This window comes from Ranitomeya variabilis, chromosome 1 (assembly GCF_051348905.1).
Source record: "Ranitomeya variabilis isolate aRanVar5 chromosome 1, aRanVar5.hap1, whole genome shotgun sequence".
NCBI lineage: Eukaryota > Metazoa > Chordata > Amphibia > Anura > Dendrobatidae > Ranitomeya > Ranitomeya variabilis.
The window spans coordinates 683,495,871-683,522,617 of record NC_135232.1 but is presented as its reverse complement, the minus strand read 5'-3'; the positions used below and the strand labels follow the sequence as shown (position 1 = coordinate 683,522,617).

General features: G+C 43.0%; 1 protein-coding gene across 2 annotated transcripts in view; it reads right to left on the bottom strand.

Moving 5' to 3' along the window:
* Window positions 1-26,747, bottom strand: part of PRKCH (protein kinase C eta) — a 200,214-nt gene that overhangs the window by 117,985 nt on the left and 55,482 nt on the right. For both annotated transcript variants that reach the window (XM_077265566.1, XM_077265574.1), the window contains exon 2: window positions 9,232-9,295. In XM_077265566.1, coding sequence (XP_077121681.1) covers window positions 9,232-9,295 — 64 coding nt within the window. The remainder of the gene's footprint in view (window positions 1-9,231; window positions 9,296-26,747) is intronic.

The following is a 26,747-nucleotide window of genomic DNA, read 5'->3' as shown; positions in this document are numbered from 1 at the left end:
GGAGCGCCATTTGGAATGCAGCCTTAAATGGATTGGTCTGCAGGCGTCACGTTGCATTTGCAGAGCCCCTGATGTACCCAAACAGTACAAACCCCCCACAAGTGACCCCATATTGGAAACTAGACCTCCCAAGGAACTTATCTAGATGTGTTGTGAGAACTTTGAACCCCCAAGTGTTTCACTACAGTTTATAACGCAGAGCCGTGAAAATAAAACATCTTTTTTTTCCCACAAAAATGATTTTTAGCCCCCCAAATTTTTATTTTCCTAAGGATAACAAGAGAACTTGGACCCCAGAAGTTGTTGTTCAATTTGTCCCGAGTACGCTGATAACACATATGTTGGGGTAAACCCCTTTTTGGGCACACGGGAGAGCTCGGAAGGGAAGGAGCACTGTTTTACTTTTTCAACGCAGAATTGGCTGGAATTGAGATTGGACGCCATGTCGCGCTTGGAGAGCCCCTGATGTGCCTGGACAGTGGAAACTCCCCAATTCTACCTGAAACCCTAACCCAAACACACCCCTAACCCTAATCCCAACGGTAACCCTAACCACACCCCTAGCCCTGACACACCCATAATTCTAATCCCAACCCTAATCCAAACGTAAATGTAATCCAAACCCTAACCCTAACTTTAGCCCCAACCCTAACTTTAGCCCCAACCCTAACTTTACCTCCAACCCTAACCCTAACCCTAAACGTGACTGAAATACATGGCACTGAAATACGTGGCACTGAAATACGTGGCACTGAAATACGTGGCACTGAAATACGTGATACGTGGCACTTAAATACGTGGCACTGAAACACGTGGCACTGAAATACGTGATACGTGGCACTGAAATACGTGGCACTGAAATACGTGGCACTGAAATACGTGGCACTGAAATACGTGGCACTTAAATACGTGGCACTGACATATGTGATACGTGGCACGTAAATACGTGGCACTGAAATACGTGGCACTGAAATACGTGGCACTGAAATACGTGGCACTGAAATACGTGGCACTGAAATACGTGGCACTTAAATATGTGATACGTGGCACTTAAATACGTGGCACTGAAATACGTGGCACTGAAATACGTGGCACTGAAATACGTGGCACTTAAATACGTGGCACTGAAATACGTGGCACTGAAATACGTGGCACTGAAATATGTGATACGTGGCACTTAAATACGTGGCACTGAAATACGTGATACGTGGCACTGAAATACGTGGCACTGAAATACGTGGCACTGAAATACGTGGCACTGAAATACATGGCACTGAAATACGTGGCACTGAAATACGTGCAACTGAAATACGTGGTACTAAAATATGTGGCACTGAAATACGTGATACGTGGCACTGAAATACGTGATACGTGGCACTGAAATACGTGGCACTGAAACACGTGGCACTGAAATACGTGATACGTGGCACTGAAATACATGGCACTATGACTGTCAGAAAATGTTCATTAAACGGTTAGGGGTGAGGTTAGGGGTAGAGTTAGGGTTAGGGTTTGGATCCCTTTATCACCTTGATGGTGGTGGGTGGCTTTTCAGTGTGTTTTCTGTTTTTTTTTTATAAAAATGCATGCATTTTTAACGCAAACAAACGCATGTGCTTAAAAACGCAAGAAAATACTGCAGGTTGTATTTCTGAAAATGAACGCATGCAGAAAAAAACCGCATGCGTTTGAAAACGCGACCAAACGCGTACAAAAAAACCGCATGCGTTTTCAATGTTAAATATAGGGAAAAACGCATGCGTTTTTGTGTGCAAAAAACGCTGCAGACAAAAACGCAAGTGTGAAACCAGCGACGCTTATTATAGCAAAAAAGTTTTTGCGTCTCCACATTTTGAGACCTATAATTTTTCCACATTTTGCTCCACAGAGTCATGTGAGGTCTTGTTTTTTGCGGGACGAGTTGACGTTTCTATTGGTAACATTTTCGGACACGTGACCGTTTTTGATCGCTTTTTATTCCGATTTTTGTGAGGCAGAATGACCAAAAACCTGCTATTCATGAATTTCTTTTGGGAGAGGCGTTTATACCGTTCCGCGTTTGGTAAAATTGATAAAGCAGTTTTATTCGTCGGGTCAGTACGATTACAGCGATATCTCATTTATATCATTTTTTTATGTTTTGGCGCTTTTATACGATAAAAACTATTTTATAGAAAAAATAATTATTTTGGTATCGCTTTATTCTCAGGACTATAACTTTTTAATTTTTTTGCTGATGATGCTGTATGGCGGCTTGTTTTTTTGCGGGACAAGATGACGTTTTCAGCGGTACCATGGATATTTATATCAGTCTTTTTGATCGCGTGTTATTCCACTTTTTGTTCGGCGGTATGGTAATAAAGCGTTGTTTTTTGCCTCGTTTTTTTTTTTTTTTTCTTACGGTGTTTACTGAAGGGGTTAACTAGTGGGGCAGTTTTATAGGTTGGGTCGTTACGGACGCGGCGATACTAAATATGTGTACTTTTATTGTTTTTTTTTTATTTAGATAAAGAAATGTATTTATGGGAATAATATATATTTTTTTTTATTATTTATTTAGGAATTTTTTTTTTTTTTTTACACATGTGGAAAATTTTTTTTTTTACTTTTTTACTTTGTCCCAGGGGGGGACATCACAGATCATTGATCTGGCAGTGTGCACAGCGATCTGCTGTGCAGGGCTGCAGGCTTACCAAGTGTCTGCACTGAGCAGACACTCGGTAAGCCACCTCCTTCCCTGCAGGACCCGGATGCCGCGGCCATCTTGGATCGGGGACCTGCAGCCAGGAAGGAGGTAGGAGACCCTCGCAGCAACGCGATCACATCGCGTTGCTGCGGGGGTCTCAGGGAAGCACGCAGGGAGCCCCCTCCCTGCGCGATGCTTCCCTATACCGCCGGTACACTGCGATCATGTTTGATCGCGGTGTGCCGGGGGTTAATGTGCCGGGGGCGGTCCGTGACCGCTCCTGGCACATAGTGCCGGATGTCAGCTGCGATAGGCAGCTGACACCCGGCCGCGATCGGCCGCGCTCCCCCCGTGAGCGCGGCCGATCGCGTATGACGTACTATCCCGTCGGCGGTCATACGGGCCCACCCCACCTCGACGGGATAGTACGTCAGATGTCAGGAAGGGGTTAATACTTGGTGGCAAAACCCTTGTTGGCAAGCACAGCATTCAGACTTTTTTTTTTAAGTTGATGATGAGGTTTGCGCACATGTCAGGAGGAATTATTGTGCTTCTTTTTGAGCCACTCCTTTGTTGCCTTGGCTGCATGTTTTGGGTCATTGTCTTGCTGGAAGACCCAGCCACGACCCATTTTTACTGTCACTCAGGATTTTACAGTACATGGCTCCATCCATTCTCCCATTTATGCGGTGAAGTAGTCCTGTGCCCTTAGCAGAGAAACAACCCCAAAACATAATGTTTCCACCTCCATGCTTGACAGTGGGGACGGTGCTCTTTGGGTCATAGGCAGCATTTCTCTTCCTCCAAACACGGTGAGTTGAGTTAATGCCAAAGAGCTCAATTTTTGTCTCATCTGACCACAGCACCTTCTCCCAGTCACTCACAGAATCATCCAGGTGTTCATTGGCAAACTTCAGACGGGCCTGCACATGTGCCTTCTTGAGCAGGGGGACCTGGCAGGCACTGCTGGATTTTATACCTTCACGGCGTAAATGTGTTACCAATGGTTTTCTTGGTGACTGTAGTCCCAGCAGCCTTCAGATCATTATCAAGTTTCCCCTGTGTAATTTTAGGCAGATCTCTCACCTTCCTCATGATCAAGGATACCCCAAGAGGTGAGCTTTTGCATGGTGCCCAAGATCGATGTCGATTGATAGTCATTTTGTATTTCTTCCATTTTCTTACTATTGCACCAACAGTTGTCTCCTTTTCACCCATCGTCTTTCTTATAGTTTTGTAGCCCATTCCAGCTTTGTGCAGGTCTATGATCTTGTCCCTGACATCCTTATAAAGCTCTTTGGTCTTGCCCATGTTGTAGAGGTTAGAGTCTGACTGAGTAACTGAGTCTGTGGACAGGATTCTTTTATAAAGGTGACTATGTAAGACGGCTGTCTCTAATGCAGGTAACAAATTGATTATGAACGTCTAACTGGTCTGTAGGAGCCCGAGCTCTTAATTATTGGTAGGGGATCACACACTTATTTCTCACTGCAAAATGCAAATAAATTTATATAATTTATACAATGTGATTTTCTGGATTTTATTTTTGATATTCTATCTCTCATTGTTAAAATTAACCTACCCTTAAAATTATAGACTGTTCATGTCTCTGTCAGTGGGCAAACTTACCAAATCAGGAAGGGTTCAAATACTTACTTCTCCCACTGTGTATTTGTTCATAAATATATCTATCTATCTATCTATATACACAGTACAGACCAAAAGTTTGGACACACTTTCTCATTTAAAGATTTTTCTGTATTTTCATGACTATAAAAATTGTACATTCACAAAGGCGGCATCAAAACTCTGAATTAACACATGTGGAATTATATACTTAACAAAAAAGTGTGAAACAACTGAAATTATGTCTTATATTCTCGCGATTCACCCACCGCTATTAACTAGTTAAATGCCGCCGTCAAACGCAGACAGCGGCATTTAACCGGCGCTTCCGTACAGGCGGCCGGAAATGAGCGCATCGCTGACCCCCGTCACATGATCAGGGGTCAGCGATGCTTCTGCATTGTAACCATAGAGGTTTTTGAGACCTCTATGGTTACTGATCGCTGGCAGCTGTGAGCGCCACCCTGTGGTCGGCGCTCACAGCACACCTGCATTTCTGCTGCATAGCAGCGATCTGATGATCGCTGCTATGTAGCAGAGCCGATCGCGTTGTGCCAGCTTCTAGCCTCCATGGAGGCTATTGAAGCATGGCAAAAGTTAAAAAAATAAAGGAAAAAAAAAATGTGAAAAAAAAAAAAATATATAAAAGTTTAAATCACCCCCCTTTTGCCCCAATCAAAATAAATCAATAAAAAAAAAAAATCAAACCTACATTACTATATTTGGTTTCGCCGCGTTCAGAATCACCCGATCCATCAATAAAAAAAAGCATTAACCTGATCGCTAAACGGCGTAGCAAGAAAAAAAATTCGAAACGCCAGAATTACGATTTTTTTGGTCGCCGCGACATTGCATTAAAATGCAATAACGGGCGATCAAAAGAACGTATCTGCACCGAAATGGTATCATTAAAAATGCCAGCTCGGCACGCAAAAAATAAGCCCTCAACCGACCCCAGATCATGAAAAGTGGAGACGCTACGAGTATCGGAAAATGGCGCAATTTTTTTTTTTTTTTTTAGCAAAGTTTGGAATTTTTTTTCACCACTTAGATAAAAAATAACCTAGTCATGTTAGGTGTCTATGAACTCGTACTGACCTGGAGAATCAAAATGGCAGGTCAGTTTTAGCATTTAGTGAACCTAGCAAAAAAGCCAAACAAAAAGCAAGTGTGGGACTGCACTTTTTTTGCAATTTCACGGCACTTGGAATTTTTTTCCCGTTTTCTAGTACACGACATGGTAAAACCAATGATGTCGTTCAAAAGTAAAACTCGTCCCGCAAAAAATAAGCCCTCACATGGCCAAATTGACGGAAAAATAAAAAAGTTATGGCTCTGGGAAGGAGGGGAGCGAAAAACGAACACGGGAAAATGGAAAATCCCAAGGTCATGAAGGGGTTAATAGTTGACACAACGGCCATGTTTCTCTAGTCACAAGTTTGTAGGATCAATCAGATTAGTGGTGGCCACCTTACAGCAGGAGATGATGCTATTTCTCACATTTTGTGGTGAGCTTAATCGCAACGTATGTAGCGCTATGCACTGGATTCTACACGGCCGCCTATACAGCTGGAACAAAAAAAAAGTCTCACAGGAAAGTCGCTTGTGACGGAACAGAAGTTCTGCAGAGTTGTGACTATGTGGTCAGTGTATAACACAGGAAGTTTGGGGGTCACAGTTTAATCCATGGTGATAAAAGCTCTCACACGCTGCAGCAATTATAGGGCAAGTGATCAATAAAGCCGTTCTTGTAATATGTTCTGCAGAAGCGCACAGCTGCAGATTGGTTGGGAGACACGAAACCCGACTTGAAATAATGTTTTGGAAAATCCATATTTGTTAGAAGGGGGCTCTTAGATCTTTTTCTTAAGACACATTTGCTTTATTATTTAAATCAGGTTTTGGTTTTAATTGTATTTTTTAAGCATTTTTGCCCATTTTTTTTCTCCCAATATCACAGTCTGTATTAAAATTAAAAATTAGAACTATTGGAATTCTCAGATCGGACGGTGGCGCTTTTTAGATTCCAACCTCTTGTTGTTCAAGAAACAACACACGTACATTAGCAGCAATAAACTTTCTTTTGTGTTAAAGCATCTAATGAGCGTGTGCAAAGGCAGAGAAGAGGAGGTGGTCAGTTATTAAATTACTTATTGTTATTTGTGGATGCGGTGTTATCATTAGAGATGAGCAAACCTGAAGTTAAAAGTTCTGTGTTTGTACCAGACAGTGTTCACTGCTAAATGCTGAGCACGTTTCCCGGAAACCCATTGCAATGTTTGGAGTTCTGAGAGAGAAATAAAGAGAAAGAGAAAGAAAGAAAGAAAGAAAGAAAAAGAGAGAGCGCGAGACAAAGAGAGAGCGCGAGACAAAGAGAGAGCGCGAGACAAAGAGAGCGCGAGACAAAGAGAGCGCGAGACAAAGAGAGAGCGCGAGACAAAGAGAGCGCGAGACAAAGAGAGCGCGAGACAAAGAGAGCGCGAGACAAAGAGAGCGCGAGACAAAGAGAGCGCGAGACAAAGAGAGCGCGAGACAAAGAGCGCGAGACAAAGAGCGCGAGACAAAGAGAGCGAGACAGAGCGCGAGACAGAGTGAGACAAAGAGCAAGACAAAGAACGAGAAAAAGAGCGAGCGCGAGAGAGCACAAGAAAAAGAGAGCGAGTAAGAAAGTGCGCGAGAAAGAGAAAGCGAGATAGAAAAAGAGAGCGCGCAAGAAAGAGAAAGCGTGCAAGAAAATGAGAAAGTACGTGAGAAAAAGAGCGTGCAAGAAAAAGAGCGCGAGAAAAAGAGAGCGCGAGAAAAAGAGAGCGCGAGAAAAAGAGAGCGTGAGAAAAAGAGCGTGCGAGAAAAGAGCGTGAGAAAGAGAGAGCGCGAGAAAAAGAGCGTGAGAAAGAGAGCGTGAGAAAAAGAGTGAGAAAAAGAGCGAGAAAGAAAGCGCGTGAGAAAAAGCGCGTGAGAAAGAAAGCGAGATAAAGAGAGCGCGCAAGAAAGAGAAAGCGTGCAAGAAAAAGAGAAAGTACGTGAGAAAAATGCGAAAAAGAGAGCGTGAGAAAGAGCGTGAGAAAAAGAGAGCGCAAGAAAAAGAGCGCAAAAGAGAGCGTGCCAAAAAAAAGAGCGCGAGACAGATAAAGAGTGCGAGAAAAAGAGAAAGAAAGCGCGTGAGAAAAAAAGAGCGTTAGAAAAAGTGAGCACGCGAGAAAAAGGGAGCAAGAAAAAGAGAGCGCGAGACAGAGCGCAAGACAAAGAGCGTGAGATAAAGAGAGAGCGAGACAGAGCGAAACAAAGAGCGAGACAGACAGCGAGAAAAAGAGCGTGAGAAAGAGCACCAGAAAGAGTGCGAGAAAAGAGCGCAAGAAAAAGAGAGCAAAAAAAAGAGCGCAAGAAAAAGAGTGCAAGAAAAAGAGCGCAAGAAAAAGAGTGCGAGAAAGAGAGCGAGAAAATGAGCGTGAGAAAGAGCGCAAGAAAAAGAGCGTAAGAAAAAGAGCACGCGAAAAAGAGTGCGAAAAAGAGCGCGCAAAAGAGAGCTCGAGAGAAAGAGCGCAAGACAGATAAAGTGCGTGAGAAAAAAAGAAAGCGTGTGAGAAGAAAAGAGCGTCAGAAAAAGAGCACGCGAAAAAGAGCATGCAAGAAAGAGGGTGAGAAAAAGAGAGAGGGCAAGAAAAAGAGAGCGCGAGAAAAAGAACGCAAGAAAAAGAGCAAGAAAAGGAAGAGAAAAAAGGAGAAAAAGAGTGCGAGAAAGAAAGAGCATTTTTTTTCTTACCCAGACCCAAAGTTCAGATCCCTATAGTTTTCAATGGGTTTCAGGTTCTGATTCAAGTTCCGGAACAGTTCTGGTACCCAATCCGAACTTTGGAATAAGGTTTGGGTTGGGTACCAGAACCCGAACTTCCACGGGTCCGTTCATCCCTAGTTATCACCTGTGTAGAGAGGTGTTATCTGGCATTGTAATCCTGCCCCTGCTTATAAGAAGCCTGTTGAAAACTCTTCCTAAGGTCACGTTCACACGTTCAGTATTTGGTATGTTACATCAGTATTTGTAAGCCAAAACCAGGAGTGGAACAATCAGAGGAAAAGTATAATAGAAACATATGCACCACTTCTGTATTTATCACCCACTCCTGGTTTTGGCTTACAAATACTGATGTGAAATACTGACCAAATACTTAATGTGTGGCCTTAGAGTACAGAAAGTATGAATCTAAAATAGCCCCAGTAGCCAGTATTAAAAAGCAAGATTAACAATTTTATTTTTGTTTTTAATAAAAATTGTCATTTGGAAAAAAAACATAATAAAGAAACATTGCAAATACAAAAAAATACAGAAAAACTTAGATTTAAACAATAGGTCATTTTATGATGGACTGATCCCTTTAACAATAAGCGAATTACAAATGTTCCCCCAGTTGGAACCAGTCGTTATGGTGAGTGTGTGATTACCTTGCAGCGCCATTACAGGGGATATAACAGATTGCATAGCACACATAGCTCACAGACATGTTGGGATTTATATTTAGTGCTAATTTTTATGGCAATTCCAAGGGGGAATTGCTTATAGGTTACAAATCAGCCTAAAGACACGCCCCTGAGGATCACATGAGATCATAAAAATTAGAACCAAATAAAGAGGCCCATATCTATGAAGCCATACAGCCAATAAAAAAACAAGAAAAAAGCAGATCACCGAGAGGAAAAGCGGGAACAAAATAATGGTAAAAATTGGCCACTTTTGACCTCTTTAACTATTATATATATATATATATGTATATACTATTTATATAACTTTTATAATCTTTCTGAAAGCAAGCAAAAAGAATTTAAAAAAATATATATTTTTTTACCAATTTGCTTAGCATCAAAGCTATGAAAATCTAATCATGAAAATCCATAGTAAGTTAAACACCATAAAATAAACCTCTTACCTTCCGTGAAGGTTCCTATGAGCGTTATTGAAACGTACACTTTGCCTTCGGGCTCCAAGTCAATCTGATTAAAAAAAAAATCACTGTTTATATGTAATTGTACTAATTGCTTGCTGTTAGTATTTAATACAGATGCTTTCCCACTTTGGAGCCCCCAGGATAGTTACCTTTCTCATTCATAACAGTTCATTAGGAGGTTAAGCTAAAGCTTCCCAACTGCATAAAAGTTGGCAGATCTCACAAATCGGGATCCGTCAACAGTTTATGAGGGCCACTTGAAAGTCTGGTCACAGCTCACCTCCTCCCACTCCCTGCACAACGACTCGTGCACAGAGCACGCCCACACACTCTCCCATATAAGCCAATGAACGGGACAAGTCGGTTGCTTCCTATAGTCTGTAAGGCTGCTATAAAGCAGGTCTCTGAAAGCTGTAAACAGCAGCACATGCAAGATGTCTGTCCCCATAGCCATGTACAGAAAAAAGGAAAGAGGTGCATACTTTTTCATAAATTTATATGACCGTGGGCTGTATTAAAGCAAAAAAAATGAAATGTATGCCTGCCATGAGCATAGAACTCATCGTTACACTGTTTTGTGGCTTTAACCTTAATAAATGACTCAAAGCGTTGTAGGTCATTTCCACCCACATTAAACCCCATCCACATTTCAAAAGTGGGAATAGTTGCAAATTATTTCAAGGCTACAAAAATTCAAAACCCTAGACATTTGATCCGTGTATAAAAACCATTGAAAATTGTTACGTCAAGAAGACAACAAGGTTTTCCGCAGTTGTGGTCATGTTCGCTTTAACCCACCAAATGTTCGCGGATTTATTACCGAGCAACAAATACCAATGTGTCAAATATGACTTTCACAGTCAGCGTGTTAACTAGGTGCACCGGTTAGGGGAATGTCCCGTCAAGTGCTACTGGTGCGAAGTGCCAAACCCTCACATTAAGCAATGTCTGAGAACCTGTTGGGTGACTTTGTGATCTTCATTCCTAACGATCCGATATACGGTAGTTGGGGTAATGCACCCTTACATAACACAGATTCATTTTATTAGTTTGCTCAAGTATCATTTATATTTTTCAGCCTCTTGCTCTATCATATCAAAAGTACTTGTTGCAAAACTGGGTCAAAACCACCTGGCAAGTAGCATGCAACTCCTGGTACTGTGCTGGTCCCTTCTAAAAGGCTGACTGTGAAATCTTCACCACGTGATAATGACATACAAGGGACTTAAAAAAGGGGGAGTTGGCGTGCCCCCTCAGGACACAAAAGGTACGTAGGAAAAAAAAACAAATATGAATGTGCTGATCCGTCAACGCAAAGATCCAGCAACATACACTGGTTATATACGGTAAAGATAGCAATGCTAGCGAGTCGGACAAGCACGGGTATCTGTGCAACGTGGTGAAATATATAATGTCTATAATAGGTCACCATAGGGTTTCAAACCCCAATTGTCTTTGTACATGCACAGTACCTGAAAATAAAATGCTCATTCAGTCCTTGAAACCATCTATCTAGCTGTATGCCATAAACCAGATGTAATCATATATTAAGCAGCAGAAAAAATACACATTCCTGACTGTAGTAATCAACAAAATATATGCATTGTGTGGAATAATTGTATACCCATCTCATGGGTTTCCACCTATACCGCGGCAATATAATATTTTAGTCAGTCAACATGTGCATTTAACCATAGCGCCTGTGTCACAGGCGGCTTGGAGTAATCTCACCCATCTGATGCATTATGGAGAGAGAGTTTGTAGGTGGCAGATAGCGTCTCTCGACGCGTTTCGTCCTATCCAGGACTCATCAGGGGAATAACAGGGAACCTGCGAAGCTGGCGCTATGGTTAAATGCACATGTTGACTGACTAAAATATTATATTGCCGCGGTATAGGTGGAAACCCATGAGATGGGTATACAATTATTCCACACAATGCATATATTTTGTTGATTACTACAGTCAGGAATGTGTATTTTTTCTGCTGCTTAATATATGATTACATCTGGTTTATGGCATACAGCTAGATAGATGGTTTCAAGGACTGAATGAGCATTTTATTTTCAGGTACTGTGCATGTACAAAGACAATTGGGGTTTGAAACCCTATGGTGACCTATTATAGACATTATATATTTCACCACGTTGCACAGATACCCGTGCTTGTCCGACTCGCTAGCATTGCTATCTTTACCGTATATAACCAGTGTATGTTGCTGGATCTTTGCGTTGACGGATCAGCACATTCATATTTGTTTTTTTTTCCTACGTACCTTTTGTGTCCTGAGGGGGCACGCCAACTCCCCCTTTTTTAAGTCCCTTGTATGTCATTATCACGTGGTGAAGATTTCACAGTCAGTCTTTTTTAAGGTTTATACATTAAAAGTTATATTTTAGTCCAATTGCTATATATAATAATTTTTCATTGGATTCCATCTTGCTAAACTTCCCTTCTAACAGGGGTAGATGTATGAAGAAATGGCATTCAGTATGTGAGAAGTTGGCCTTCATCTCTTCTGGAATGGTTGGAGTCAGGGGCCCGCTCTCATTCAGCATTGTAAGTTACTGCAAAATGCAAAAGTAGCGTGGCACAAGAACCTGGTGACCAGGGTCACCTTCTTAATGAGCATAGTCATCAGAAGTGACAGATTTGTTCATACCCTACAATAAGGAATTAGCAATATAATTTGCAGTATCCAAACAGTCAAGCCCACCGTACACGAGACCATTTGGATGACTCTCCCATACTCATTCTGCGCTCCTGTGTATTTCATGAGAGAGCCACGGCCAGACATCTCTGTAGGTTGTTGTCTCGGAGAACAAAAGGATCAGCAGAAAATCGGATATGCAAAATACTAAATTCTCCCAGCAATCAATAGTCTTGGGCTCCCGTACACTTTGTCTAACTGTCGGATGAACAATATTTTTTTGCCAATCGTTCATCTCTGGTGACGGCTTACCTCAGAGAGAACAAAATGATTGGAGATAGAAATTGGTTTTAGTGGCAGGATTGGAAATGTTTCTTCACTCTGCAGAACTGTTGTGAATTTGGTTTCTGGGCTCCCCCGGTGGTCACTGGTGGTACTGAACGTGGGTTTGTCATCTCCTCTGTTCACCTGTTTCCATCAGGATGTGGGAGTTTCTATTTAGCCTTGCTCCTCAGTCATTTCTATGCCGGCCAACAATGTTACCAGAAGCATTTCTGTTGCATGTTCCTGCTCCTAGACTACTTTCAGCTAAGTTGGATTTTTGTCCTAAGTTTGTTTGCATTTTTGTTCCAGTTCTCTGTGTTTGAATATTTCTGAGACTGGAAGCTCTTGTGAACTGAAATTGCCACTCCTGTGTCATGAGTTGATATTAGAGTTCTAAAGTAATTTCAGGATGGAATTTTGAATAGGGTTTTCAGCTGGCCGTGAAGTCCCCTTTTCTGTCTTCCTTCTATCTAGTAAGCGGACCTCAATTTTGCTAAACCTATTTTCATACTTCGTATGTCAATTTCCTCTAATATCACCGACAATATTTGTGGGGGCTACTGTCCGCCTTTTGGGGAAAATTTCTCTAGAGGTGAGGCAGGTCTGTATTTTCCTCTGCTAGGGTCAGTCAGTTCTCCGGCTGGCGCTGGGCGTCTAGGGATAAAACGTAGGCACGCTACCCGGCCACTTTCAGTTGTTGTGATAGGTTTAGCTCACGGTCAGCTCGAGTTCCCATCTTCCAAGAGCTAGTCCTTTTTGTATGCTCAACTATGTTCTCTGTGTGTTGAGAACCATGACAGTTTGGCTGGCCGAGGGTTAAAATAATTGGCTGAAGAAAGGAGAGAATTAGAAGTCTGCAGAGAATTTTTTATTTTTTTTTTTCCCTGAGTTTGCTTCTCTGCTTATACTGCAGCCTTCGTCTCTCTCTCCTTCTAATCCTTGAATGGCTCTGATCTCACCTGATTAAAATGGATCCTCAGAGTTTAGCTACTGGTTTGAGTAATCTCGCTAATAAAGTTCAAAGTTTACAGGATTTTGTTATTCATGCTCCAATATCTGAACCTAGAATCCCTTTACCTGAATTTTTCTCCGGGGATAGATCTCGCTTTCAGAATTTCAAACATAATTGTAAATTGTTTTTGTCTCTGAGATCTCGCTCCGCTGGAGATCCTGCACAGCAGGTCAGGATTGTAGTTTCCTTACTCCGGGGCGACCCTCAGGATTGGGCATTTGCTTTGGCACCAGGGGATCCTGCGTTGCTCAATGTGGATGCGTTTTTTCTGGCTTTGGGGTTGCTTTATGAGGAACCCCATTTAGAGATTCAGGCTGAAAAAGCCTTGATGGCCCTGTCCCAGGGTACAGATGAGGCGGAAATATACTGCCAAAAATTTCGTAAGTGGTCTGTGCTTACTCAGTGGAATAAGTGCGCCCTGGCGGCGATTTTCAGAAAGGGTCTCTCTGATGCCATTAAGGATGTTATGGTGGGGTTCCCTGTGCCTGCAGGTCTGAATGAGTCCATGACAATGGCTATTCAGATTGATCGGCGTTTGCGGGAGCGCAAACCTGTGCACCATTTGGCGGTGTCTACTGAGAAGGCGCCAGAGAATATGCAATGTGATAGAATTCTGTCTAGAAGCGAACGGCAGAACTTTAGGCGAAAAAATGGGTTATGCTTCTATTGTGGTGATGCAACTCATGTTATATCAGCATGCTCTAAACGTACTAAGAAGGTTGATAAGTCTGTTTCAATCAGCACTTTACAGTCTAAGTTTATTCTATCTGTGACCCTGATTTGCTCTTTATCGTCAATTACCGCGGACGCTTATGTCGACTCTGGCGCCGCTTTGAGTCTTATGGATTGGTCCTTTGCCAAATGCTGTGGTTATGATTTAGAGCCTTTGGAAGTTCCTATACCTCTGAAGGGTATTGACTCCACGCCATTGGCTAGTAATAAACCACAATACTGGACACAAGTGACTATGCGTATTAATCCGGATCACCAGGAGATTATTCGCTTTCTTGTATTGTATAATCTACATGATGTTTTGGTGCTTGGATTGCCATGGCTGCAATCTCATAACCCAGTCCTCGACTGGAAAGCAATGTCTGTGTTAAGCTGGGGATGTCAGGGGACTCATGGGGACGTACCTTTGGTTGCCATTTCGTCATCTGTTCCCTCTGAGATTCCGGAATTCTTATCTGATTATCGTGACGTTTTTGAGGAACCTAAACTTGGTTCACTGCCTCCGCACAGAGATTGCGATTGTACAATAGATCTGATTCCGGGCAGTAAGTTTCCAAAAGGTCGTTTATTTAATCTGTCTGTGCCTGAACATGCTGCTATGCGTGAATATATTAAGGAGTCCTTGGAAAAGGGACATATTCGTCCTTCGTCATCTCCTTTAGGAGCCGGCTTTTTCTTTGTATCTAAAAAGGATGGCTCTTTGAGGCCGTGTATTGATTATCGGCTTTTGAATAAAATCACGATTAAATATCAGTACCCTTTGCCATTGCTTACTGATTTGTTTGCTCGCATAAAGGGGGCCAAGTGGTTCTCTAAGATTGATCTTCGTGGGGCGTATAATTTAGTGCGAATTAAGCAGGGGGACGAGTGGAAAACCGCATTTAATACGCCTGAGGGTCATTTTGAGTATTTAGTAATGCCTTTTGGTCTTTCAAATGCCCCTTCAGTCTTTCAGTCCTTTATGCATGACATTTTCCGTGAATATTTGGATAAATTTATGATTGTGTATTTGGATGATATTTTGATTTTTTCGGATGACTGGGACTCTCATGTCCAGCAGGTCAGGAAGGTTTTTCAGGTTTTGCGCTCTAATTCCTTGTGTGTAAAGGGTTCTAAGTGCATTTTTGGGGTTCAAAAGATTTCTTTTTTGGGGTATATTTTTTCCCCCTCTTCCATTGAGATGGATCCTGTCAAGGTTCAGGCTATTTGCGATTGGACGCAACCCTCTTCTCTTAAGAGCCTTCAGAAATTCTTGGGCTTTGCTAATTTCTACCGTCGATTTATAACTGGGTTTTCTGATGTTGCTAAACCACTGACTGATTTGACTAAGAAGGGTGCTGATGTTGCTGATTGGTCCCCTGCTGCTGTGGAGGCCTTTCGGGAGCTTAAGCGCCGCTTTTCTTCCGCCCCTGTATTGCGTCAGCCTGATGTTACTCTTCCTTTTCAGGTTGAGGTCGACGCTTCAGAAATTGGAGCTGGGGCGGTTTTGTCGCAGAAAAGTTCCGACTGCTCCGTGATGAGACCTTGCGCGTTCTTTTCTCGTAAATTTTCGCCCGCGGAGCGAAATTATGATATTGGTAATCGTGAACTCTTAGCTATGAAGTGGGCTTTTGAGGAATGGCGTCATTGGCTTGAGGGGGCTAGACATCAGGTGGTGGTATTGACCGACCACAAGAATTTGATTTATCTTGAGTCTGCCAGGCGCCTGAATCCTAGACAGGCGCGCTGGTCGTTATTTTTCTCTCGGTTTAATTTTGTGGTTTCATACCTACCAGGTTCTAAAAATGTGAAGGCGGATGCCCTTTCTAGGAGTTTTGAGCCTGATTCTCCTGGTAATTCTGAACCTACGGGTATCCTTAAGGAGGGAGTGATTTTATCTGCTGTTTCCCCAGACCTGCGACGGGCCTTGCAGGAGTTTCAGGCGGATAGACCTGATCGTTGCCCGCCTGGTAGAATGTTTGTTCCTGATGATTGGACCAGTAGAGTCATCTCGGAGGTCCATTCTTCTGCGTTGGCAGGGCATCCTGGAATCTTTGGTACCAGGGAGTTGGTGGCTAGGTCCTTCTGGTGGCCTTCCCTGTCACGAGATGTGCGAGGTTTTGTGCAGTCTTGTGATGTTTGTGCTCGGGCCAAGCCTTGTTGTTCTCGGGCTAGTGGATTGTTGTTGCCCTTGCCTGTTCCGAAGAGGCCTTGGACTCACATCTCGATGGATTTTATTTCTGATCTCCCTGTTTCTCAGAAGATGTCTGTCATCTGGGTGGTGTGTGACCGTTTCTCTAAGATGGTCCATTTGGTTCCCTTGCCTAAGTTGCCTTCCTCATCCGAGTTGGTTCCTCTGTTTTTTCAAAATGTGGTTCGCTTGCATGGTATTCCGGAGAATATCGTTTCTGACAGGGGGACCCAATTCGTGTCTAGATTTTGGCGAGCGTTCTGCGCTAGGATGGGCATTGATTTGTCTTTTTCGTCTGCTTTCCATCCTCAGACTAATGGCCAGACCGAGCGAACTAATCAGACCTTGGAGACTTATTTGAGGTGTTTTGTGTCTGCGGATCAGGATGATTGGGTTGCCTTCTTGCCCTTGGCGGAGTTTGCCCTCAATAATCGGGCTAGTTCTGCCACTTTGGTTTCTCCTTTCTTCTGTAATTCGGGGTTTCATCCTCGTTTCTCTTCCGGTCAGGTGGAGCCTTCGGATTGTCCTGGAGTGGATGCTGTGGTGGAGAGGTTGCATCAGATTTGGGGGCAGGTGGTGGACAATTTGAAGTTGTCCCAGGAGAAGACTCAGCATTTTGCCAACCGCCGTCGTCGTGTTGGTCCTCGTCTTTGTGTTGGGGATTTGGTGTGGTTATCTTCTCGGTTTGTCCCTATGAAGGTTTCTTCTCCTAAGTTTAAGCCTCGGTTCATCGGCCCGTACAAGATATTGGAGATTCTTAACCCTGTGTCCTTTCGTTTGGACCTCCCTGCATCTTTTTCTATTCATAATGTCTTCCATCGGTCATTGTTGCGCAGGTATGAGGTACCTGTTGTGCCTTCCGTTGAGCCTCCTGCTCCGGTGTTGGTTGAGGGTGAGTTGGAGTACGTTGTGGAGAAGATCTTGGACTCCCGTGTTTCCAGACGGAGACTTCAGTATTTGGTCAAGTGGAAGGGCTACGGTCAGGAGGATAATTCTTGGGTGACAGCCTCTGATGTTCATGCCTCCGATTTGGTCCGTGCCTTTCATAGGGCTCATCCTGATCGCCCTGGTGGTTCTGGTGAGGGTTCGGTGCCCCCTCCTTGAGGGGGGGGTACTGTTGTGAATTTGGTTTCTGGGCTCCCCCGGTGGTCACTGGTGGTACTGAACGTGGGTTTGTCATCTCCTCTGTTCACCTGTTTCCATCAGGATGTGGGAGTTTCTATTTAGCCTTGCTCCTCAGTCATTTCTATGCCGGCCAACAATGTTACCAGAAGCATTTCTGTTGCATGTTCCTGCTCCTAGACTACTTTCAGCTAAGTTGGATTTTTGTCCTAAGTTTGTTTGCATTTTTGTTCCAGTTCTCTGTGTTTGAATATTTCTGAGACTGGAAGCTCTTGTGAACTGAAATTGCCACTCTGGTGTCATGAGTTGATATTAGAGTTCTAAAGTAATTTCAGGATGGAATTTTGAATAGGGTTTTCAGCTGGCCGTGAAGTCCCCTTTTCTGTCTTCCTTCTATCTAGTAAGCGGACCTCAATTTTGCTAAACCTATTTTCATACTTCGTATGTCAATTTCCTCTAATATCACCGACAATATTTGTGGGGGCTACTGTCCGCCTTTTGGGGAAAATTTCTCTAGAGGTGAGCCAGGTCTGTATTTTCCTCTGCTAGGGTCAGTCAGTTCTCCGGCTGGCGCTGGGCGTCTAGGGATAAAACGTAGGCACGCTACCCGGCCACTTTCAGTTGTTGTGATAGGTTTAGCTCACGATCAGCTCGAGTTCCCATCTTTCAAGAGCTAGTCCTTTTTGTATGCTCAACTATGTTCTCTGTGTGTTGAGAACCATGACACAGAACTCAACATAATTACTGGTATTGTAAAATGGTAGATTTATTGTCAACGCATTTCAGAGTCCACCGACTCCTTCTTCAGGACAACCATACATAAATATCTATTTTTGTATGGTGTCCTGAAGAAGGAGTCGGTGGACTCTGGAACACTTCCAATCCTGCTACTTAAATCTACTGTCTCACGGAAGGTGCTGCATCTGGTTTTCAGGCTCTCTAAGTGTTGTGTCTCATACAAACTCATAAGATTAGCAGTTCTACCTTTAATTATCAACCTTTTAAAGTGGATAAAACCCTAATGCACTTTTGCATTTCTTTACGGAATTAGAAATTGGACACGCGAAATCCAAAACTCCCCAAAAAATCATATGTCCTGGGGTATCATAAACATAAGAGTATTGGCCAAACTTCTCGTTATCGGCGGGTTCGGCCAACATTAGTCTAATGTGTATGGGGGGTGGCTTTAGAGAAAAAGGAGTCACTGGCCGAAGAAAAATAAGCTGGACTAGTACAGATCTCCAACCAGACCAGATACAGCGCCTTCTTGCTTTCCTTTAGATCAGCAGTGTAGGTTAGCAGAATCTGTATGAGAAATAGTAATTTTTTTTTTAACGGTGTTGACCAGGAGTGATACAACATTGTTTGCGGGAATCTATGGTGCTTGATAATTGCATTTATTCAAGGGATTAGGTCAACCACCTAGCAACACCTTAATAGTCTAAGACTGTGGAGTTCCACTGGTGTCCAAGGGCAAGTGTACAGCCCTTAAAAGACTAACCTCATGACCAACTGCATTTAAAGCAATAAACAATTAAGAGTTAAGTAAATCTACAATTATTTAGAAAAAATGCTTATCATGTTATCAGCCCACCAAGATTCCATGTCTGGATTTCTCCTTAAATCAGTTTAGTACTGGAAAAAGCCACCAACACTTTCAGCATTGGTGGGTAGCCATGCCGCATTTTTATATCTTTACAGCCCTGTACAGAATGCTCATGTGCTATGGGTAAACATTCCAGTTCTACATCTATAGAGAACCAGCGGTCAGACAAGGTCATGTGCAGAGATGTTGGGTTACTTGGGTGAAGCTGTAAGTGAACGGATTCCAGAGGCAGAGAGCAAATCCATCTAGTGTTGTCACCTTCATCAGGATTATATTGGGTATCTTTTTGCCAAGTGCTCTGCTCATCATAAAGGACAGACCAACTGCTGTAAGGGAACTACGCAATTTTTCCTAAAAGTTGGGTCATCTTTTATACTTCAGTATCTCTGTACAAGTTTAGTCTATTAACATATCTCAGACCTTCTACTTGGGATTTTTGAGAAAGAATCCAAACCTGATGTTTGCTAAATCAAATACATGCAGCAAACACCACCCAGAAATACAGATATATGACATACACTACCATGTAAAAGTTTAGCGTCACTTAGAAATTTCCCTATTTTTGAAAGAAAAGCAGTTTTTTTTTCCAATGAAGCTAACATTAAATGATTCAGAAATACACTCTGTACATTGTTAATATGGTAAATGACTATTCTAGCTGCAAACGTCTGGTTTGTAATGCAGTATCTTCATAGGTGTATAGAAGCCCATTTCCAACAACCATCACTCCAGTGTTCTTATGGTACTTTGTGTTTGCTAACTGTGTTAGAAGGCTAAGGGTATGTGTCCACGTGCCGTTTTACATCAGGAATAGCAGCGGATTGAACGCTGCGTGGAGCCGCAGCATTCAATCTGCAGCGTCCAGATGTTACAGCATAGTGGAGGGGATTTTATGAAATCCCGTCTCCACTATGCGTGGTAACACGCATCCGGAGGCCCTGCGATTCCGGACATGCGGCGCGTCTTTTTAGATCGCAGCATGTCCGTTTACCTTGCGGCGACGGTGCGCCGCCGCAAGGTAAAACACAGGGCCCTATGTGTGGGGCGCGATGATGCCGGATGTGTGCAATGAACACATCCAGCATCATCGCGTCTCCAGAAGGGGCGGAGCGAGTTTGCCGCTCCGTCCAAACTGCCGGCCATCCTCAAAGTGGACACGTACCCTAATGGATGGTTAGAATACCCTTGAAAACCCTTGTGCAAGTATGTTAGCAAAGCTGAAAACAGTTTGGCTGATTAGAGAAGCTATAAACCTGACCTTCTTTTGAGCTACTTGAAAATCTGGAGCATTACATTTGTTGGTTCGATTAAACTCTCAAAATGGCCAGAAAAAATCACTTTAATGTGAAACTCGACAGTCTATTCTTGTTCTAAGAAATGAAGGCTATTCCATGAGAGAAATTGCCAAGAAACTGAAGATTTCCTACAACGGTGTGTACTACTCCCTTCAGAGGAGAGCACAAACAGGCTCTAACCAGAGTAGAAAGAGAAGTGGGAGGCCCCGCTGCACAACTGAGCAACAAGACAAGTACATTAGAGTCTGTAGTTTGAGAAATTGACGCCTCACAGGTCCTCAACTGTCAGCTTCATTAATAGTACACGCAAAACGCCAGTGTCAACAGCTACAGTGAAGAGGCGACTCCGGGATGCTGGCCTTCAGGGCAGAGTGGCAAAGAAAAAGCCATATCTAGCTAGCTAATAGCTAGCTAATAAAAGGAAAAGATTAATATGGGCAAAAGAACACAGACATTGGACAGAGGAAGATTGGAAAAAAGTGTTATGGACAGACGAATCAAAATTTGAGGTGTTTGAATCACACAGAAGAACATTTGTGAGACGCAGAACAACTGAAACGATGCTGGAAGAGTGCCTGACGCCATCTGTCAAGCATGGTGGAGGTAATGTGATAGTCTGGGGTAGCTTTAGTGCTGGTAAAGTGGGAGATTTGATCAAGGTAAAAGGGATTTTGAATAAGGAAAGCTATCACTCCATTTTGCAACGCCATGCCATACCTTGTGGACAGCGCTTGATTGGAGCCAATTTCATCCTAAAACAAGACAATGACCCAAAGCACACCTCCAAATTATACAAGAACTATTTAGGGAAGAAGCAGGCAGCTGGTATTCTATCTGTAATGCGTGGTCAGCGCAGTCATCAGATCTCAGCCCCAATGAGCTGTTGTGCGAGCAGCTTGACCGTATGGTACGCAAAAAGTGCCTATCAAGCCAAACCAACTTGTGGGAGGGGCTTCTGGAAGCATGGGGTGAAATTTCTCCAGACTACCTCAGCAAATTAACTGCTAGAATGGCAAAGGTCTGTAATGCTGTAATTGCTGCAAAGGGAGCATTCTTTCTAAATTATTATTTCAAATAAAAATCTTTTTTTCAAACCTTGTCAATGTCTGGACTAGATTTTAAATTCATTTGGCGACTCATTTGATCAATAAAAGTATGAGTTTTGATGGAAAACACAAAATTGTCTGGGTGACCCCAAAATTTGGAATGGTAGTGTAAGTCCACTTGAGCGTTGGCTCCTAGATTAGACTAAATGTGTTTGACTCAAGGGTTGCACTAGAGGACCTCTCAATATATTACATATTTGTGGCCTATGAGAGGAAAAATGGAAAAGGCGACCAAAAGCAAAGCCCACCCCCAGGAGCAAATGAGCACAGTAGTTTGATGGCAATACCTTAAGACCCCTTTACACTTTAGACCAGTGTTTCCCAAACTCCAGTCCTCACAGACCCCATAGGTCATGTTTTCAGGATTTCCATAGTGTTGCACAGGTGAGAGAATTCCTGAGGGCTTGATGAAACTTCCACCACCTGTGCAATACTAGGGAAATCCTGAGAGCATGACCTGTGGGGTCCATGAGGACTGGAGTTTGGGAAACACTGCTTTAGACTAACATGAACTGAACTCGCTCATTGACAGGTTCAGCTGACAGTCTAATATGTGTGGCAATACCTGACAAATAATTGTCAAGGTCAATTTCGGACTGCCAATCCTTTTGTTCTCTAGAAATAAACTACCTCCAAACATCTGGCGCCAGCTCTCTCGTAGAGAACACAAGGGTGCTTGGCCAAATAAATACTACTGGGGTAGCCGGGAAACATTGCTGCTGCAATTCGAACCATTGGCCAAACCATTGTTCAGTAGACTGCTATCAAAGGTTGTTGGAGAACTTTAATACAGCTGCTCCAAAAAAAACAATAACCTGTCCACAGCCGCTGTGTGCTGCTCAACCCCACTGACTTCAATGTCCTGAGCGGCAATACTTGGCACAATCCATGGAAATGGGTGGTGCCGTTTCTTGAAGAAAGAACCATGTTTTAATAATCCTGAGTATCAAGCACCAGGGAAGACAAAAAGATGCCAAATCCTGGACATCTTGGTTCACTGTGAATATGCCACCAAAGCTGCGTTACATATCCATGTACTGTGGGACATCAATCAAGTCTGAATGGGCGTGCTTAGGGGCCAAGTGTGACCCTTCAAGAGAAGAGTTCCACCTCCATGACTCTTCAGTAGTAATTTGCATACAATATAAAGCAACAACAAAAAGTTTATATAGAGACATGTTCATGAACCTACATTGCTGATGGTTTAGGTATGGGATATTTCCTAACATTACTAGACCAGTTGCCTCTGTATAGTAAAACTGTAATCATGAGATGCTGAAACCATGAGAATAATTAAAAAGTTATCTTTAAAGCCATTAAAGTTTGTATTACATAGTAATCTGTTGGGCTAATACATAGATAATTGGGCAAGTGTCCCATTAGGACTATCATTCGGTGAGCCAGACCGGGACAGTGAATCACTAAGCAGAAACGAGCTTCCATTTTTTTTGGCATTGGATGGAGAGTTGATGTGGTAAGTATAAATTTCTCGACGACTCATCTGCTCAGTGTGAATTATCCCCATGTAATATCCAATTATAAATGTGCTACTATAATACAATAGGCACTTTCATCAGGGGTTCATGACTTTACCATGTGCTTGAACTTTGGACAAATTCCATAACTACACGAGGAATGTCAAGTGAACATTCTCTTGGCATATTTCCTTTGCTAGGTTAAAATGAGTACTCATTTCAATAAAGCGGTATCAGATTTTTCTACCTTTTTTGCCACTGTACTTCCTGACTGAGCGCAGTACCCAGCTGCTTGCTATCCCCATACACATAGAATAAAGCGTCCGTGTGCGTCACGGACCACCTCACCATTCAAATTGGGCTCCCAGTTACCAGGTCAAGTTCTTAACACTGGTGTCATATTTGCCAGAGAAGCTTTCGGGTCCATTAAAGGGTTATTCCCATCTTGTGCATTTATGATTTATCCATAGAATATGCCATAAATGTACAGTAGATGCGGGTCCGAGAAATGGGACTTGCAACTATCTCTAGAACGGGGCTCTGTTGCTTGTTATTTCAGTGGAGAGGTGGTTGGGATTTCCATACAAATGATTAGAAATTCCCAACGCCTCCCCACTGACAGTTATAAGGGTCAGAGCCCCATTCTCAAGATAGCTACAGTCCCCATTGGTGCGACCCACATTTACTATACAATTATGGCATGGACGGGAATAAAAGTGACCACTTGTGGATCAATACAGTTCGATCTATGGGACCCCCACCAATCTCTAGTTTTTGGCCTTTGAAATGCCTCGTTAGGCAATGCTCCATTTGTTCTCTATGGATCTGCCAGATAAAGCAAAGCCTCGTATTTAGTTATAGAGACTGAATTGAGTGGATGGTGGTGCGCTTGCGCAGCCATTGTTGAATGTGAACAGAGCACTTCATAGTCCTATTAACAGGATAATGGGTGGTCAGATCCCTACCAAACTGCAAGATTAGGTGAGAACATTTAATGATGGAAATAACCCTGTAAGTCACCAAGACCAAGTCTCATAGAGAATAAATTGAGCAGACTGGCGCATCCACAAACTCCACTCCATTCAGACAGAGCGCTTGAAGACCCCCATTCTCAGGATCACTAGAGATCCAAGTGGTTAGTCCCCCAGTGATGAATAAGTTATCCCCTATTGATCAATAAAGGAAGACAGACCCCTCGTACTATACGACAACCCTTTAAGTAACGCTTTCTAAATGCAGGAATGTCTATTCACCAGTATAGTATTCAAGCAGGAAAGACAAAGGAAGCTCGAAAAAAGAAATTTCAGGCGTGTTCGTGCAGAATAATAACACTGCGCTGGAAGGAATTTACAGCAATAGTCATTTGACCGCTGGAATATAATTACCAAATCATTTTTAGGGATTTTGAATCAAATATTTATCTTTATCTTCTTGAGGTCAAATTCCAAGATTATCTTTGTTTCCTTAAAAATAGTCAAGTGTTATATAATTACTAGGATTTAACACTATTGCTAACAGAACGAGACTTTATCACTTGGGTGCCTATATATAAAGCTACGCTGACATGAGATGTGAAAATGACTGCTAAAATGGTGATCGCGCCTGGTGTATTTATGTGCTCATGACAGACACTCTAGGAATAGAAGTCTGCGGACAAATGATTCATCAGGAAGCGGATTGTAAGGTTTTTCCATAGGACATTCGGAGAGGTTTGTATATAAACAAGTAATGAAATTAGAAATAAGAAATTAATGGAATAAATTATGAAGCATAAGAATAGATGGAGAAGAAAATCTTTCAAATGTTGCTCCTTACATCTCTGAATTAACCCTGCTGTGTTCTAACCAAACCTACAGAAGTAATGCCGGGGTGTCACGACACTACGGTCAAATCAGATACCCCCATAGAGGTGCCAAACTGCGGATATCCTACAATAGTGGCCGCACAGTAATACCTGTTACAACTTGTCATGTCAAATAAACAAAGATATAAGGGATAACATTTCTTCCTGTGAAAAGTGACAAGCTAGGCCTGGCATGTCAGAATGAGGAGACTTATAGGCCATGCAATGCTTATCTGGGAACCTAAACATGCAAACTGTCTCTTCAGAGAGAAAGAGGACTTGAACTCTAAAGGTACCTTCACACTAAACGATATCGCTAGCGATCCGTGACGTTGCAGCGTCCTGGCTAGCGATATCGTTTAGTTTGACAGGCAGCAGCGATCAGGATCCTGCTGTGATATCGCTGGTCGTTGAATAAAGTTCAGAACTTTATTTGGTCGTCAGATCGGCGTTTATCGTCAGGTTTGACACCAAAAGCAACGATACCAGCGATGTTTTACGCTGGTAACCAGGGTAAATATCGGGTTACTAAGCGCAAGGCCGCGCTTAGTAACCCGATGTTTACTCTGGTTACCATCCTAAAAGTAAAAAAAACAAACAGTACATACTCACCTGCGCGTCCCCTGCCGTCCGCTTCCTGCTCTGACTGAGCGCCGGCCCTAAAGTGAAAGTAAAAGCACAGCGGTGACGTCACCGCTCTGCTGTTAGGGCCGGCGCTCACACAGTGCAGGGAAGCGGACGCCGGGGGACACGCAGGCGAGTATGTACTGTTTGTTTTTTTTACTTTTAGGATGGTAACCAGGGTAAACATCGGGTTACTAAGCGCGGCCCTGCGCTTAGCAACCCGATGTTTACCCTGGTTACCCGGGGACCTCGGCATCGTTGGTCGCTGGAGAGCGGTCTGTGTGACAGCTCTCCAGCGATCAAACAGCGACGCTGCAGCGATCGGCATAGTTGTCGCTATCGCTGCAGCGTCGCTTAATGTGAAGGTACCTTCATTCCAAGCAAAAGAACAGAAAGTAACTTGCAGTGACTGGGATCAGAGATAACTCTTATCCCTTAAAGCAAACCTGTCAGCAGTATTTTGCTAAGTAACTACAGACACTTTCAGGTTGGCGTTGCAAAACGGATTAAAATTATACCAGGTGTGAAGAAATCTGTCTTGTAGTTCTTGTGTAATCAGGGTTAGAAGTTTTCAGTTAATAAAATGCCCGTGCTCCGGGGCAGGACTGTAGGCAGAGAAACCAAGAAAAGACCTGCCCACAGGCCGCTCCAAAGCACAAACATGCTTCTCGTCATAGAGACAGAGAGAGAGCAGACTGTTTGTGCTTTGGGGTGGCCTGTGGGCAGGTTTTTACTTGCTTTCTCTGGCTTAGAGCAGGAAAATAAGACCCTGCCTACAGTCCTGCCCCGGAGCACGAGAATATCATTAACTGAAAACTTCTATCACTAATTACACAATAACCACAAGACGGATTTCCTCACACCTGGTATCATTTTAATCAGTTTAACAACGCCAATCTGACAGTGTCTGCAGTTTACTTAACAAATTCCTGGGGTGGCTGAGAGCTGATGTTTTTAGTCTGGAAGGGGGACAATATTCATTGCCCCTTCCTAGGTTATTAATATAAGCCTGCAGCTGCCTGCACAGTCATTGCTGGTTATTAATTATAGGGGGACCCTGTATCTTTTTTTTGGGGGGGACCCCCATTTTAATAACCAGCAAAGGCTAAGTATACAGCTGTGAGCTCATATTAATTGCCTGGGAAGCTCCATGAGTATTACCCCCTTCCCTGGCTATAAAGATCTGCCCCCAGCTGTCCGCTTTCCCTCTGCTGGTTAATAAAGTGTCGGATGATCCCACTCCATTTTTTTCCCAAAAGGAATTTATTTTCTAAAAAAAAAAACATGTACAGTAAACTACACACACAAATCACTTGACTATAGTTATCACTGAGATATATTATATATATATATATATATATATATATATACAAACACACACACACACACACACACATATACAGTATATATACACACACACACATATACACTATGTGAGATAGCGCTTACTGCATGTGTTGGGGGACGCTCGCTTAGCAACGGGACTTAGTCACACAGGTACGTTTTTCTCACAAAAACAGTCCATGCGGTTTATTATGCA